The sequence below is a fragment of the Phocoena sinus genome, chromosome 4 (genome assembly GCF_008692025.1).
Source record: "Phocoena sinus isolate mPhoSin1 chromosome 4, mPhoSin1.pri, whole genome shotgun sequence".
Taxonomy (NCBI): Eukaryota; Metazoa; Chordata; class Mammalia; order Artiodactyla; family Phocoenidae; genus Phocoena; species Phocoena sinus.
Genome location: NC_045766.1, coordinates 23,085,573 through 23,103,863, shown reverse-complemented (window position 1 = coordinate 23,103,863; position 18,291 = coordinate 23,085,573). Strand labels below are relative to the sequence as shown.

At 34.0% G+C, this 18,291-nt stretch overlaps 1 protein-coding gene across 1 annotated transcript in view; it reads left to right on the top strand.

Moving 5' to 3' along the window:
* ATR (ATR serine/threonine kinase) overlaps positions 1-18,291 on the top strand; it is a 103,456-nt gene that overhangs the window by 57,526 nt on the left and 27,639 nt on the right. Inside the window, exons 28-36 of the mRNA XM_032630094.1 lie at positions 1,630-1,808; positions 3,664-3,828; positions 4,894-4,985; positions 7,414-7,505; positions 7,743-7,920; positions 9,107-9,286; positions 9,729-9,888; positions 12,065-12,244; positions 16,502-16,644. Of these exons, the coding sequence (XP_032485985.1) occupies positions 1,630-1,808; positions 3,664-3,828; positions 4,894-4,985; positions 7,414-7,505; positions 7,743-7,920; positions 9,107-9,286; positions 9,729-9,888; positions 12,065-12,244; positions 16,502-16,644 (1,369 nt within the window). The remainder of the gene's footprint in view (positions 1-1,629; positions 1,809-3,663; positions 3,829-4,893; positions 4,986-7,413; positions 7,506-7,742; positions 7,921-9,106; positions 9,287-9,728; positions 9,889-12,064; positions 12,245-16,501; positions 16,645-18,291) is intronic.

Below are 18,291 nucleotides of genomic sequence, written 5' to 3'. Positions count from 1 at the left end.
AAGAGTTTACTTTCATTCATTTCATGGCCTATTTTTTTTTTCTTTTTTAAATTCATCTCATTCTTTTTATTCTTCTTTTCCCTTTCTCTGGTAGTGTTTGGTATCCAGCAGGCTCTCCAAATATGCTTAATATATGTTACTATACTATACACCTACTATCGTGCTATTTCTTTCCCTGTGATATTACAACTCCCACAAAGGTGTCTAAAAGAGGAATCTTATTAGAGTTTAAAATGACACTTGCCCCTATGATACAAGCACTTGGTGAGAAGAATTATATTCATCAGACATTAATAGATACTCTTAATGTCTTTGAACTTTTGTGTTTTTCATTCTTGCAGCAAGTGGGTAAAGTATATGATACTTCTGCTTCTCGTATACTTTAGCCATTTAGTGGAATCACATGATTTTCCCCCAAAGCTTCGAGGCTAATTGGAAAAACTAAGACCCTTAAAGAGGCCTTCACTTACACCAAGTTCTCAGTTTGTGAGCATCTCCCTCTTGTTACTATATCTGTGGAAGCACATACATTCCTGTTGTTAAGCACAACAGTTTGTTATTTTTCTAAGATTTTTTGGACTTGCAAATAATTATGTTTAGGGGAATGTTTTTCTCTGCAGTAAGACTAATTATTGATATATTTTACATTATTTCAACAATTGAATGTTTGTTTCTGTTTCTGCATGTGAAAATGATAACAAAAAAACCAAACGCGAACTCCGTTATTACCATTTCTTACTAACATAGTAATGAAAACTCTAGCTTTTAAGAGTAACATTTGTAATGTTTCAAAAGTACAATACTTTAACATTTCTCATAATTTGAAATGATTTACAAATTTTGATGGAAGTAAAGAATTTATTTTAAATATAATTTCTTTTAAATTTACTATCTTGATTATGAAATTTATTTGTTTCCTGTTTTCTACATGCTGTTATGAGTCGTTATTAAAATTTATAAGTTTTAAATAAGAATTCTTAAACTGGATAGTCCATAAGTTTCTCAGTTAGGTCTTTTCTTAGACTCTTTAAAAAAATTACCATTTTAAAGTATTTGTGATTTTACTTGAAAGGTACTTTTACTTTTTATTTCCATTGTATTAGTTAATATTGTATATATAGCAACACAGGAAAAAAATAGATTGTTAACAAATAATTTTAAAATTAAAAAGAAGGCTATTTCTGTAATTCTGCTTTCTTCCTCCTAATAGCTATACTTTATCAGTGTTTTTATAGTTATTAATAATAAATAACTCATCTCTGTATCTTTTGTATCATCTTTATATCTCCTCAACATTTAATATAAATTTACATTTAATTGTCACAACAAAATTGTAAGTAAGGCAAGACAGATACTAATATTTCCCTTTTATAAATGAGGAAACAGAAGCTCAAATAAGTTAAATGACTGTTCAAGGCAAGATAAGTCATATTCCTGTTCCTGTTGGAGCAGGAATCTTCTGAGCAATCTTCTTGTTGGTAGTTACATTCTAAGTAAGATACCCTAATACATTTAGATTAATTTATTTCATGAAATAAATTAAAAATAAATAAATTGAAATGTAAACGGATACTTTTAAAATTTCATCTTCTCAGTCTTTAATTACTCAATTATCTTTTTATAATCTAGTACCTACTGTGGATTATGAAGACTATCAGAGTGTAACTCGTTTTCTAGACCTCATACCTCAGGATACTCTGGCAGTAGCGTCCTTTCGCTCCAAAGCATACACACGAGCTGTAATGCACTTTGAATCATTTATTACAGAAAAGAAGCAAAATATTCAAGAGCATCTTGGATTTTTACAGGTTTGATATTAATATAGTGAACTTAATAATGACATTTAATATTGCCAGTCTTTTATGTTTAGATTGTTCATTTTATTGGTTTAGACAATAATACTATGACTGTGTAGGGTAGAAAAGAAAGTAAGGGCCAGTGGGCCTAATACAATGGATTAAATAAGAGGTCAAGATTGTTGGGCTTCTTTTCAGGTCAAAAAGCAGAGTGTGGTGAGAGAACTGGAAAATGAGTAGCTTGTAGTCTTTGGATGATTAGTCCTATCCTGTCTTTTTCTCCCTTGTCTAGCTCTGAGTCTCTTGTTCATTGTTAAAGTCATTCCTTTACAAGGATGTTCAGCTCCCTCATCTTTCTCCCTCTGTGTTGTATTCACTTTGTAAGACTCCAGTGCTGGATAAACTCACCCATCTGCTTTCCCAGTGTCTGCATGTAAGCAGCTGAACATCACTGGAGAAAAATCACACAATGGATTTTTAACTGGTTTTCCTTTCAACTCATAATCTCAAACATCAGTGGGACTCTTTAACACTGCCTTCAGTCATTCTATGTTTCTCTAGTAAAGACTACTTTCGCACTCTTCAAGATGACTATTTCTTACCTTCTCTTCATTTCTCTGCTTCCACCTTACTTACTCTGTTGAGATGATCTTGCTTCATTGTTCATTAGGAAAGTAGAAGTCAGATGTCTACCAAATCCAAGAATACATTGGCTTCTGTACCATATTCTCTTTCTTCCCTTCTCTTGTTCCTAAGGAAGGATCCCTTCCTGCCAAAATTCAGTTCTTCTACTTTTGTTTTTGATTTCAATCCTTCAGATATTCCTGCTTTCTCCAATATCATTAATTTTTCTTTCTCATCCAGAGTACATAGAGCATATAGACATGCTCTGGTGTCGCCTGTAAAAAATCTTAATTTTTTATAATTCCCTTGATCTTACAGTATCTTCTTCAGATACTTCCCATCTTTCTGTTTCCTTTCACAGTCAGTTTTTAAAAGAGTTGCCCATCTTCTCTGTATTCCTTCTTTACTTCCCATTTACTCTTTGCCCGTTCCAACAAGAGTTCTTTCTCCATTGCACTGACACTACTCTTGCTAAGAAAATTGGTGGCCTCCATGTTACCAAATCCAATAAATGCTTCCCAGTCCTCATTTTCTTAATATCATGGCATCATTTGACCACTTCTTTATTAAGGTATTTTCTTTTCTCTCACAACTTCTGGGATACCACATTCTCCAGGTTTCTTCAAACTACTCTGGCTTCTCCTCTCAGTTTCATTTGTTAGTTCTTCCTTGTCTATAAATATACAGGTACTCTGATGTCCTTCCCCAGTCCTCTTTTCTTCTCTCCCTCTATTCATTTCCTAAATCATTTCATCCTTTCCCCTGCCATCTTTGTGCTAATTGCTCCCAAATTTTTATCTTCATCCTGAATATCTCCTTTGAACCCAGATTTAGTCTCTTGTGTTTCTTGAAAGCATCTCAATATGAATATATTAAAATTCTGTTTAAAATGTTTTTAAGTTTTAAAATGCAATAAAATACTTATAAACTATACTCAACAGAATTTATTATATATTGGATTTTTACAAGAGTTCAGGACTTTGAGGTTCTTTACAGCTCTCATTATCAATAACAGTTATTAGTATAGATTTGTATTTAAGCAGAATATGAGTATATTTAAGTGGAACAGAATGCCTGGAAATAAGTTTGCAGTTTCACTGTGAATCTATCTTGAAACAAATACATATTGTTGCTTTGAGAAAAAAATTCTTATATATTTTTTTACATAAACTGGTGGCTTTATAGTTTTATTTCCAGTTGTGTTTTTTTCCTCCCTTGATTGTTTTTTAATGATTGAACAAAGAAATTGTATGCTGCTATGCATGAACCAGATGGAGTGGCTGGAGTAAGTGCAATTCGAAAGGCAGAACCATCTCTAAAAGAACAGATCCTTGAACATGAAAGCATCGGCTTACTGAGGGATGCCACTGCTTGTTATGACAGGGCTATTCAGTTAGAACCAGACCAGGTAAGAGATAAATGAAAGGCCTTGTAACAAAAAGAACTCTGAACTAGGAACTTTGGAAACCTTAATTTCAATACTGTCTCTATCAGGGTCACAGTGTGTCTGGAAAATATTTAACCTTCTCTGAACTTGAGTTTCCTGATTGATAAAATTAGAGACATGCTAGAGGATCTCAGAGATCCCTTCCAATACCAAATTTCTGTGACCTTACAAATCTCCCAAATAAATGAGATTTACTGTGAAGTATACTTACATTAAACTCTATGTTCCATTACTCTAAAATTGATATAATTTTAGATTGCTATTAAAAGTATAAGACTTGCATCAATTTTTAATAATAATAGTGATTCTCTACAGCCTAAGAAACTTTTTCAGATTACACATGCCCCCTATCACCATCTGGGAATCTCTGAAATGGTCCCTTAGAATCACTGGGCTACAGTTGCTAATGGGGGGACGTTGCATATCTCATGTATGTTGGAACAGGAAAGGGGTTTAGAATCATTGATTTATAATCTTGACTTAGATCCTCTCTAATCGCAGGGTATTCCTTTTTGTCATAATTGACATGTTCATTTTCTCAGAAGTTCAGTGTGTAGGGCCTTTATTTTTCACAGGCTTGTTTTCAATTTTAAAGAATATTTCACAATCCTATTTAACTTTTCAGTTACTGAAGCCCAAAATCGATATTAATAATATTGTGAAGTTTGAGTTTTAATTTTTATTTGAGAAATAATATGACAAATAATCTTTAAACAAAGTATTAAGGAGTACTTGTTACTTTTATATTTGATCTGAACCAAAAACCAGACCGTATCTGGAAAAGATAATGAATGCAATCTGAGATTTTTTTATAGGTTATCTCCATTAAAAAAAAAAAAATTCAGTTGTGTTTAGGACATCAGTAGAGGGCTCTGCCATATAGCCAAGCAAGTCAGTTGTTAAACTAAGAAAGGTAGGCTCAGTGAGGTAGGTAGCATTTTTTAATGAATATCAGTTAAACACTCTTTGGTTCCTAAGATGTATTTGAAGTAACAGTTGCTATTTTAAATACTTTTAAATTTCCAGATCATTCACTATCGTGGCGTAGTGAAGTCCATGTTAGGTCTTGGTCAGCTGTCTACTGTAATCACTCAGGTGAATGGAGTGCATGCTAACAGGTAATGTTTTTTAAAAGAATGATTTTCTTTTGTTGTTAGTTTGAAATGGGAAATTTTTAATTAATTAATTGGGTTGAAGTAATGTTTACTAAAGTAATGAAATCTTTTTTGTTTTCATGGTATTGGAGATAAACACCAAAAAATAATTTTTCCTGCTGTCTCTTAAGTCAATCTAGCACTTAACAGCTTATCGTCTATGCAAAGAGTCATCCTTGAATTAAATTTGCTTTATGACAGGAACCTGCAAGACTTCACCTACTATTGGTGAAGCTCATATTAGTATTTCCAGAAGATTATCTAACCTCTGCCTACATTATCAGCACCAGTTATTTTCTGTGCTGGGGAGAGGGAAACTTTGTGACTGAACTAAGGAATACCACTCTAGAATGTGTGGGTTGATTTTCTCCTAAAAGACTAGTAAAAATGAAATTAGCCTCCCTTTCCTAAAGAAAATGGTTTCTTATAGCAAACCAAACAATACCCACCAAAAAAGTACTTACATGTGGCAGGGATTAAGACATGCATGGTTCTTCTAGTTTAGAGAATTACTAGGAAGGTTGGTTGCGCTCTTGAAAAAGCCTTACTCCTTAATGTATTTACCAGACCCCAGTTGACTTTTCTGGACAGTGAGATCTGGTCAAAAGTGATGGGATCTTAGTTTGCCAAAGAGCACAGGCCACTGTTTTTAGTTAGTTCACGCTGAAAACAGCTCTATAATTTCTATAAATTCCAAACTGATTTTAAAGACCACTGTTCTACAGTGTCTGGGAGTAGAGAAGCTCAGTGTTAGTTGGATGGTTAGTGGATTTACGAAATGATGAAAGAAGCTTTACAGAAGCAAGGAAAGATTTGTTATATGTTTTAGATATGTGTCTCCAGATTAATTGAGAGACCTTGTGAATAAAGGGGTTGCAGAAATTTGGGAAAGTTTGTTTTGTCTCAAGCCGAGGTGTCATGTTTCCTTATGATGCACACTGCACAGTCTTCTCTTTGGATCTGGGATACATAGAGCCTCCTGATCGTTCGATTTGTGGAAAGGCAAGTTTCAATATTAAATGAAGGATACTGTATCCTTGAAGCAAATGGTCATTGAGGGGACAAGTTTTCTTTGGAGAGAATATTTGCATTTAAACAAATATTTCTCCAAAATTATTGACTGTGCTTAACCTACACAGTCATTTTTTTAATACATTTATGGAAGTAAGTTCTCACAGCCTGATCCTCATTGCCATTTGGTACTTCTTGGTGTGATATATCCCCTCTGGAGAGCAACTCCTGCTAATTCTACTCAGATTCGTATCCTAAAATTTTGATACTTTGGCATCGAGTGATAAGCTAGTGAAGTTATTCAAAGTTGGACTTTTGAAAATTATATTTCTATTGTATTTCTTTTAGCTTTGTTCTAAATTGTTCTTGGTGGTATTTAGACATTAGAGAATATTCGATATTTATGCTACTACTTTAGTTTTTTTTAATAAAAATTAATTGACTCATTTGTTATGTTTTCTTTATGTGTTTTTACTACAGAAAGAACAAGGAGAGCTTTTAAGGGCATTGATCCCAGCCTCCCTGAGTCTGTTACCTTATTTATAGTATGTGTACCTTTGGTATTATTAGGTAATTAAATAGAAAAATGTGCCTAGCTGAGGGTCTAGTATATAGCAGGTATTCATGTGATATGATTTAATAAAGAAGAAACATGGGGAAGTATAGCTTCTTCTACACAGTCATGATCTAAACATCACTAGCCATCTTAGTGTCACATAAGTAGGATACTTAGAAAAAATAATTACCTATATAATGCTGCTTTTAAAAACCCCAATTTTAAAGTAACTGAAAATAATTTAAGAATAGTTATGTATTTTAGGTAGCTAATTTTGTATCCTTTGTCATACTATTGATACATAATTTGTAACATTGTTATGCCTTTATTATTGAGTGTCCTGTGTACCCCAGTACTCAACCTACCCCACCAGCTTCTATGTTTTTTGTCTTAAATTTAATTCAAAATACCAAGTTATTAGAATTGCTTACCTCTGAATGCATGTATGTTCAGTTGGCTCTTTTTTCTCCCTGCTCTTTGTTCAAGTTAAGCATGCAACTCATTTTACAACTGCTCTTTGTAATTATCCAGGCATTAATTCTGCTCTAATATATGACAAATTTGTCCAAAAAAATGGCATTTTTAAATGGCTGTATCAGAAGTGATTATTGAAAAAAATGTTTTGGGGGACTGGAAACATTAAAATTTGGGGGATTGTTTTGGCTAGAGATAATTATTTTGTACCTACATACAAAATACAATACCATACAAATACAATGAATAGAGCAATAAATAACTACAATAAATAGAGTATCTAAACCAATGAAAAAATCTCTAAATGCCACTTTAAATAAATGTTTAAGTGATATGTATTTCTTTTAACAGGTCTGAATGGACAGATGAATTAAATACATACAGAGTGGAAGCAGCTTGGAAATTGTCACAGTGGGATTTGGTAGAAAACTATTTGGCAGCAGGTAAAATTACTTCTTAAAATATAAGCAGTTTTAATATGCCATAAATATTTAGACTTAAGTAGCTAAGCAACATTCGTAATTAATCTCTCAGCTTGTTTTATAGATTGCCTTGTTTAAGTTCAAAGTGGAATGAAACTATCTGTTCCGGATTTCTGTTGATCATTTTATCAAATGAAATAAAGCTTGTTCTGGAATCCAGCTATCATGGCATGCCTTGACTCTTCATTTGTTTTTCAGATGGGAAATCTACAACATGGAGTGTCAGACTGGGACAGTTATTATTATCAGCTAAAAAAAAAGATATCACAGCTTTTTATGACACATTGAAACTAGTGAGAGCAGAACAAATTGTGCCTCTTTCAGCTGCAAGCTTTGAAAGAGGCTCTTACCAACGAGGATATGAATATATTGTGAGGTATTTTGAGGTTTCCATTTTTATATTCCTGGTCTGTAGGTGTCATATGACAGGCTTGGAATTTTGTGCTCGCTAAATAAGTGATAGTGTGTTTGGTGTTACGCAGAGCTCACAAAATGGCTCTTTTCATTTTTTTAACCTCACAATCACCCTATGTATAGTTTTTTAAAAATGTCCTAACATACATCCTTTTAATTAGAAAGGCAAATATGAGACTTCTAAAAGATAGCAAAAATATCTTACATTTGTCTTGTTGTGATGTCATAGTTTATTTTCTATATAACCTAAATAACTAGACGTCTACTCTGCCTGGCACATTGGTGCTCAGTACTTGTTGGTTCTCTTTCCTTTTTCTCTTTGAGAAATGCATTTGACATTTCCCACTCCCCCCTCAAATGTAGGTACTACATTACTCACAAGTAATATTAATATTACTCACAAGTAATATTAATTTTTAGAGGTAAGGAAGAAAACGATGGAAAACATTTTAGGTCTGTTAATTTACCTGAAGAAAAGAATAAAACATATGTGGTAATTGAACAACAGTAAATTAAAAAGAAAAATACGCTATTTTTTAAATTATATTTTGTATCAGCCCCTTTGGTAACAGCTTAATGAAACCAGAGATTGGACCACTGGGATTAATTCAGTTATGTAGCTACTCAACTGCATGCTTTAACACTGGGTTATAGACATGGGAAAAAGTTAATGTGAATGTATCACAAATGTTTCCATCAGCCTTAGGAAAAAAAAAAAAATTTTAATTGCATTCATTTCACAATTTTTTACTGGCATCTACTATGCCAGGTCCTCTTACAATAGCACCAGCAATATATACAAATATTTACATTGATTTATATTTTCTTTTATCTTTATACAGGTGGTAAAGTCTGGCTTTCATACATTTGAATTTAGTTTTATATACCCTTCTCCAATTTAATTAGAGGGGTCTAGGGATCATAGCAAAGCACTAACTATTCAAATCAACATAAATTAGTGTTTATACCCAATTTGAAAAGTTTTAAATGTTACTGTTTATATACCAAGAATATATGTTGGTTAAAGTTCTTCCAAAGAAAACACACATTTCATATTCTTTATGGTTAATTTAAAGTACATGCTTTATATGTCAAATTAATATGGCTGACCATTATAACATATTAACATAGGCTCTATGTGTCTTCAGATTGCACATGTTGTGTGAGTTGGAGCATAGCGTCAAACCAGTTTTTCACCAGTCTCCAGGTGACAGTACTCAAGAAGATTCACTAAATTGGGTAGCTCGACTAGAAATGACCCAGAATTCCTACAGAGCAAAGGAGCCCATACTGGCTCTCCGGAGAGCTTTATTAAGCCTCAACAAAAGGTTTTACACACTTTTTTTTTTCATGTCAGTTATTGTGAATTCAGTATTATATTTGCATATTACTTGGGAGTATTTATCTTTCCTAATTTTCTCTCTGAATCTGTATTTTTCTGTTGTCAGTTGTCAAGTCTACACTATATAGTTAAAATGAGCCTAGAACTTAAAAATTACTTTTATGTGCAATATATCATTTTTTTAATGTTGAAAACGTATCTGGGGGAGGTACAGATGTAAGTCAATAGTAAGGTCTTCGTAGGCTTGTAATTGATAACAATGGAGAACTCTAAGAAAATTAAAATTAGTTTTTTAACAAATAAATATTCTTTGATTCCTTTGAAAAGATATATTGAGAAGGTTCCATGTTAGGAAGAGATATTTTAATTAAGCTGTTGAATATACTTAAAAATGCTCTTCCCCCCCCGATTTTGTCACATTCCTTTAGACCAGATTACAAAGACATGGTTGGAGAATGCTGGCTACAGAGTGCCAGAGTAGCTCGAAAGGCTGGTCACCACCAGACAGCCTACAATGCTCTCCTTAATGCTGGAGAATCACGACTTGCTGAACTGTATGTGGAAAGGGCAAAGTGGCTGTGGTCCAAGGTAATGGCCAAGGGGACGTCATTGTACGTACTTCCATCATAGGTACTTCCTACAAAGGCATGACAGAGATTAGATCCCTAATCTAAATTCAGAACCTTCTTTTTCTGTCACCTTTCTGCATCATTTATCTACTATCATCTGGAAGAAACTTCCTTCTATCCTGAAGTCCCCAATTTCAAGACTGAAAGTGCAGTTCTCTCTGTTTTCATCTGTCTTCCATTTTTTTCTTGAGGGAAATGACCAATTTTTCCTTTGTTTTTACCATATATATATATATATATATATATATATATATACACATCTATATATACATGAGCGCACTCAAGAAATGTTTAGGTGAACATAACACTGTCCTTATTACATTCTTGGCAGATAATTAGTTTTGTGTAGACTTGCCACTGTTGCTGTAAAGATCCACTTCTAATCTAGCCTGTCAGAAAGGGCTTAGCTTCAGAACAAACGTCCTCAGCAATCCTCAGATTAAAGCTACAGTTATAAGAAGGGGGCTTTAAAATATACAAACTCCTTGAAAAGCTCATGCCGCAGATTTAAAGGACTCTTACTTTCATATCTCCTCATGCTTGCCACCAGTCTAGAATTAGTAGTAGGCATAGCATGTTCTGAAATTGACAGTTAGCAACTATAGTTGGTGCCATCTGTGATTAAACCAACTTCTTTGGTGGCTAAGAAAGGACAGGGGAGGAGATGTTTCCTGGATGGGAGATGAAAGTAATAATTCAGCCTGCATTAGTCAGGTCATTTTCAGAGCTACTGCTAGAACATGTATGTATTGTAATATCTTAAATTCAGTATGCTCAAAATGCAATTCATCATGTAAAATTCACTGCCTGTTTCTCCTCCCATATTCCTTATTTTTCTGAGTAGGACTCTATCACATCCTCTCATTTATGACAGTAATCTGGGCATCATCTTGAACTTCTTCCTCTCCCTCACTTTCCACATCAAGTTGGAGACTAAACTGACCTTAGAAATATCTTTTGAATCCTCTCCCTCTTATTTATCGTTGCTGCTTTCCTTCATGCCCTTAGCATTTACACCCTCTGGCAATATTAAGTTTTTTTTGAGGTCTCACCATTTCTTGGTGTTCATTACTGCATTCTGTCATTTTTCTAAAATGTACACTGAATCATGTCACTCCCCCAGTTAAAATCCTTCAAAGTATTCTTCATGGTTTTAGGATTAAGTCAGAACTTTAGAAAGTACATAAGGCCCTTTCTCATCGAGTCTCAGCCTACCTCTTCAGGTTCAGTTGTCACAAACCCCTTAGTCTTCACAAACCCTTTAGTCTTCACAAACCCTTTATCTCACAACCCTTTAATCTTCAGCTAAAACCAGACTACTTGCCTTTTTCTCAACTAAAATTGAGACACACTTCTACCAAGAGTGTCCTTCACTGAATTCTTTGCCGGGAAAATTTCTACTCATTTTTTAAGACCTAACTTAGATTTTCCTCACGTGATTACTTTGCCTGACCACTGCTCAACTCCATTTTCCTATATCTTCAGGTAGATTTAGCAGACTGTCTTCTCTTTCCTACATAATATGCATGTATATTCTTCTGTTAATAACACTTAGCACATTGTGTTGTTGTTTTATAGTTTATTTCCTCACTTGGCTATGAACTTTTTTTTTTTTCAGTACACGGGCCTCTCACTGTTGTGGCCTCTCCCATTGCGGAGCACAGGCTCCGGACGTGCAGGCTCAGCGGCCACGGCTCATGGGCCCAGCCGCTCCGCGGCATGAGGGATCCTCCCGGACCGGGGCACGAACCCGTGTCCCCTGCATCGGCAGGTGGACTCTAACCACTGCGCCACCAGGGAAGCCCATACTGTGAACTTTTTTAAGCTGGAGATTTTGACATATTTATGTTTGTTTATCCCTAATCATCTACCTATATCTTCAGTTCCCTGCACTTTGACTGACTGTAAAAAACAAGTGAATGAATGAATACAGGAGTTCTATATGAAATGAAGCAATGATTCCTGTTTAGGATTTTACTTTCATAGGAGGAAAATGAGAGATGAACATGAAATTACAAATAGATTTATACAGAAAATACCTTATGAATTTTAAATTCTAACAATTTTATTTGCTTTTCAGAAAATGGAAATATGTTCTTAAATTAAAAGGCTTGTTGTTGCCTTTTTTCTTTCAGGGTGATGTTCACCAGGCACTAATTGTTCTTCAGAAGGGTGTTGAGTTATGTTTTCCTGAAAATAAAACCCCAACTGAAAGTAAGAACATGTTAATCCATGGACGAGCTATGCTACTAGTGGGCCGTTTTATGGAAGAAACAGCTAACTTTGAAAGCAATGCAGTTATGAAAAAATATAAGGTAAGTGAATGTATAATGCAATTTCAGTTAGAAACTCACTTTTTTTGTTTTTTTTGAGAATAGATAAAATTATTTTAAGGTCCATATGGGAAGAGCACATGTATAAAAATAGCCAGGAAGCTTTTTTGACTTTTTAGTGAATATATAACATAAGTATAGTTGGAGGAATTATCATGAAATAAATATAGTCATGAAACCACCACCCATATCAAGAAGTAGAATGTTCTTAATGCTCTAGAACTCACCCTTTCATCCTCCTTCCCAAAGTTAACCACAGTCTGGCCTGAAAATTTTTGAACAAACACAGTATATACCTTCCTTACTACGTATTAAGCCTTACATAGATGGTGTTAGAAAAGAGATACTTCTCAGTAACCCATGGGTCAAAGAAAAAATTGCAATGGAAATTGAAAAATACTTTGAACTGAATGATAATAAAAATATGACATAGCAAAACTTGGATTCAGCTAAAGCCATTCTTACAGGGAATTTGAAATATTATTTACATATGTTAGAAGAAAATAAAGGCTCAAAATTAATAAGCTAAGAATCCATCTCAAGGAGTTAGAAAAGGAACTGAAAAAAAATTAAAAACATGGAATATAGAAGATACAAAATAATAAAATAAGAGTGGATGGCTAGAATTGTGAAGCAGACTAACCTGGAAAAAGGAGTTAGACAAAAAGTTCTAGATCTGCATTAGAATCACCACTGAGTCTTTGACTGAATACCACGATACACATGCATAACTCAAAACGATGAGGCCCCGCTGGAAACAGTTGCTAAGGAAAGAACAATCATGGGGCAACTATAAGAACAACAATTTCCAGAAGGCAAATAGGCCCACTGATAGAAATCAACAATGTCAATCTTTTGGATTATAGAGCAGAAAAGAGTGGAGTGACAAGTGTATTTTAGAGGGGCAAACTGAGAATAACCAGGATGTGTTTCAAGACTTATTATAAAGGTATAGAAATTAAGATGATGTTGTGTTCATGTAAGGCTAGGCAAATAACCAATAGAACAGAAGAGAGAACCCAGAAACAGATTCTAAGTGGTATTGTAGAGGTGAGAGAATGATCTTTTCCGTAAACATTGTTGTGTTATTTGGATAGCTTATGGGAGGAGAAGTCAAACTTGATCCCTTCTTTACAACATAAACAAAAATAAACTTCAGGTAGATTGTAGATCTAAATGTGAAAGGCAAAATAATAAAGGTCCCAAAATAGAATATAGGAGAGTATCTTCAAACCTAGAGGTAGCTCAGGACATCTTAAACAGATCAAAAACAATAACTATAAAAGAAACGATTAATAAATTTGACTAACTTAAAATTATGAATTTCTGTTCATCAAAAGATACCATTGAGAATGTAAAGGCAAGAAAGATGGGAGGTGGGTAGGGGGGAATAGATGAAGAGGATTAAGAGGTATAAACTTTCAATTATATAATAAATAAGTCATGGAGACATACAGCATAAAGAATATGGTCAATAATATTGTAATAACTTAGTATGGGGACAGGTGGTTACTAGACTTATCGTGGTGATCATTTTATAGTGTATGCAAATGTCAAATCATTATGTAGTACACCTGAAACTAACATGATATTGTACATCAGCTTTTATTTTTTATTTAAAAAATAAAAATATATATTTATTAATAAGTATTTTTTAAAAGAATGTAAAGGTAAGCAATAGATTACAAGATATTTGCAATACATAAATGGTGAGGCTTATATCCAGAATATAATAAGAACTCTTAAAAGTCAATAAGAAAAATACAGACAACTCAATTTTAAAATTGAATAGAAGACTTAACAGAAGGATATATATAAATGACCCAAAAAAAGAAAATATCTTCACTGTAGTAGACAGGAATAGATGCAAATTTAAAAAGTATTATGATGAAACTAATACAATATTATAAATCAACTGCCATTCAGTTTAAAGAAAAGTATTATGAGCTAACACTATATACCTACAAGAATGGTTAAAATTTAAAAGATTGATATTTTCAAGTGTTAGCAAGGCTATAGAGCATTTAGACGCTCATACAGTGCTGCTGGAAGTATAAGTTATTACAATCATTTTGGTAAACAGTTTGGTGTTTTCTCCTAAAGGTGATAATACTGTGACAGCCACTTTATCAATGCTCAACACGTCTCCATAGAACATGTACAAAAATGTTTATACCAACGTTATTTGTAGATTTTAAACTGGAAGTAGAAATGTCAATCAATTATAGAATGATAAACGAATTACAGCATATCCCTATAATGGAATACTGTATGTATAGCAATGAAAACCAACAAACCAAGGTTACATCCAACAACTTGAATGGTTCTCCCAAACTTAATGTTGAAGGAAAAAAGTCATATGAAAAAATCATACATGTAGTATGATTCCATTTATATAAAGTTCAGAAATGAGCAAAACAAAATTATTTTATCAGAAATGGAGAAAGTAGTTGTTTTTAGTCCATATGCACTGCTATAACAAACATACCATATACTGGGTGGCTTAAGCAACATTTATTTCTCACAGTTCTGGAGGCTGAGAAGTCCAGAATTAAGGTGCTAGCAGATTCAGTCTGGTGAGGCCCTGCTTACATAGACAGCCATCTTCTCCTTATGACCTCACATGGCAGAAGAGGCAAGGGAGGGCCCTGGGACCTCTTTTATAAGGGCACTAATCTTATTCATGAGGGTTCCACACTTGTGACCTAATCACCTCCCAAAGGCCCCACCTCCACATACCATCACATTGGGGATTAGGCTTCAACATATGAATTGGGTGAGGGGGGAGGGGGGACAACACACAAATATTTAATCTGTAGTAGTGGTTATTTGGGAGGAGAACAAAGGGAGTAGTGTTTGGGAGGGCGAAGGGGGAGGCTCGTGTTTCTGGAGTTCTTATATAAGTGTGATCGCTTTGTGATAATTGAGCAAGCTTTGCATATAAGATTTATCTTTCTGTATGTAGATTTTATTTTCTAAAATAAAATTTTAACTTAAACCAGGAAGGAAGGAGAGAGGGAGGGAGGAAGAAAGGAAAGGAAGGGAGATAGAAAGATAATGAAACCAGATTGAAAATATCTTTTTAGAAGCAATCTTAATTAGCATTTTCCTTCATTCCATTTGCTTCTCCTTTGACTAGATGAGAAAAGCACACTGGGAGCCTCGTCCCTGTGGCCCGTTTTAGGCACATGAATCCAGCATCTGTTCCATATATCTAATCATGTCATTCTGTCCTCTATCCACAAGCAGGTTTGTATCTGTAAGGTTTTAGGATTAGATTTGGAGGAAACTTACAATCTCTTTTTAAGGTTCTTGGTCTAAACTGTGTTCTCAAATTTGCTTGAATTAAGAGTCGAGCTTTATTTTAAAAATTTTTTTTACTCAGCTGTTCTATGTATTTTCCATCACATTTCAAGTAATATAATTAAAAATTAATAAACCACACACAATATACAAATATAAGGGAAAGGGAGAGGAAATGACAAAGGCGACTGAGTAGGAGTGGCCAGAAAGGTAGGAGAAAACTTGGAACATTGTGGCCTCGCAGAAGCAAGAGGAAGAAAGTGATTCAAAGAAGAAATGGCATGGACAACAGAAACATGCTGAAGAGAGGTCACTCACGTGAGATCAGAATTGGAAAGTATGTCTGTTTAAGTTGCTACTTTAGTGGAGTGGTGTCTACTGAACCAAAAAGAAATAGTTTGAGGAATGACAGTGAGTTGGAGAATTCTTTTCAAAAGCCTGATTATGAAGGAGTTGAGAGAGAGGGCAATAACTTGTAGATCTTAGAGAAAAATGATATGTGATTTCTTTTTTAAACCATATTTGAATGCCTTTAAAGTCCAGTCCTCTTCAGAGATTTGATATTCTTTCTCTGAGGTTTTTTTTTAAAACAATAAAAATATACCTGTACACATATACATGAAATACCTTAATCCATCTGAAAATTATTTTGATATATCACATAAAGTGGCAATGTAAGTGGAGTGTTTTTCCCTATATAGCAAATTAGCATGACATGTTGATCAGCGGGCAACCCACCAGAACCCACCAGCTATCCTGAGAAAACCTTTGTAAGAAAGTAGCTATTCCTTATTTACACTAGAGTCAGTCTGCCTTTGACTTTGCTCTGCCTAGATGTCGGTCTCATACTTTTGATCCCTAATTATCTATTTATACTTTACTTCCCAGCATAGTGGGGGGTTTTATTAAGTGGGTATTCTCTGTTATCTTTTACAGGATGTGACCTTGTTCCTGCCAGAGTGGGAGGATGGGCATTTCTACCTTGCCAAGTACTATGACAAATTGATGCCTATGGTCACAGACAACAAAATGGAAAAGCAGGGTGATCTCATTCGGTATATAGTCCTTCACTTTGGAAGGTGAGAGTGAGAACTGCATGTTTGCTGATTAAATATATCAAGGTGACTCTGTTGATGTTGAACTATTATCACAGATCTTAGCATATGTAGGATGTTTTCTGCTTTATGATTATCACCTTAGATAAGATAAAAATTTTTTCTTTGTACAATTTTTTCCTTCCCTTTAAATAATAACTATTTTAATGGAATAAGTAATATATGCATGTTTTTTTTAAATTCAGTAGTACCAAGAATATACAATGAAAATTAAGTGTCCTTCCCATTCTGGACCCTCATCCTCTGAGTCCCCTTCCCTAGAATTCCAGAAGACCCTAAATCTAGTACATTTGATGGTTTTATTTAATTGCCTGTGGAATGTTTCCTTCTAGCCCATTCTCTAAGAAGTAGTATATATAAAAATGGTTTTGACATTAGACTTGTAGAAAGAGCTTATCGCTTAAACTAGGTAACAGGTGAAATGTAACTTAATTTCGTATATTAGTGTATTATAGTCAAATAGTGTATTGTCCCATGCCTACTGTTTATATTATCACAAGTTATTAATTCCTAAGAAGTAATAATAACGTTCCACTCATTTTCTTGTCATACTCGTGGACCATTGCTTTACTGATGAATAACTTACTTCATACTAATAAATTTATTTAAAGTTGCCTATTATCAGGTATTTTGACTTCTCAGTTCAATATTTTCAGGAATCAAAGCAATATATTTTTGTTCATCAGCAGTGTTAGGATTGCAAGATTTGGCCAAGCCTTTCTTCCCAAAATGGAATTCAATTTTTGTTTGCTTGTTTGTTTTTTTGTTGTTTGTTTGTTTTTTGGCCATGCCATATGGCTTGTGGGATCTCAATTCCCCAACCAGGGATTGAACCTGGGCCACGGCAGTGAAAGTCCAGAATCCTAACCTGTAGGCCACCAGGGAACTCCCTGGAATTCAAGTTTTATAAAATCCAAACCTAATTTAATTTATTATTGATTATTAATGACTTGTTATTGAGGAAGAATTCCTGGCATATTGGCATTTTGAAATGGAAGCATAAGCAGAGGACAGTTATTAAATTCATTTTTCTTTTCTAAAATGAATAATACCTCTCATTTGCTCTTTAGTCTTGACATATATCATATGCATTGGTATACAGAATTTATTTAATACATTTCTTCTAAAACGAGTTATTTGGAGTCCTTGATATGCATAAAACTATTAGGTATAGTGTGAGATTTTTAAAAGTACAGTTTAAGAAAGTAAGACTATTTTAGAATATATTTTATCCATAGTAGTTAAAATAAAACATATGGATGCTTAAAGGAGTAAATAAGCTCAGCTATCGATGCTTTTCCTCTGAGTCATTGAATTACTGTGTTATTGCTAATTAAGCATTAATGTTTGCCCTCAAGGAGCTACAGTCCAATTGGGTAGAGAAACCTTAGCACACAAAATATTTAAATAATGGTACATAGTAGAATGTGATCAAATATCAAAATAAGTGGTACAAATATTAGAAATATCTTTTTGATATTAGCAAGATACCAAAAATGAACCAAACAAGTCCAGGAGTCATGGATTTGGGGCAAATCTGAAGTCAAAACTCAAACCACTGGCTTCATGATATCAAAAGTATCTCTTTGCTGCATTGCCAGAGAAGTTTGG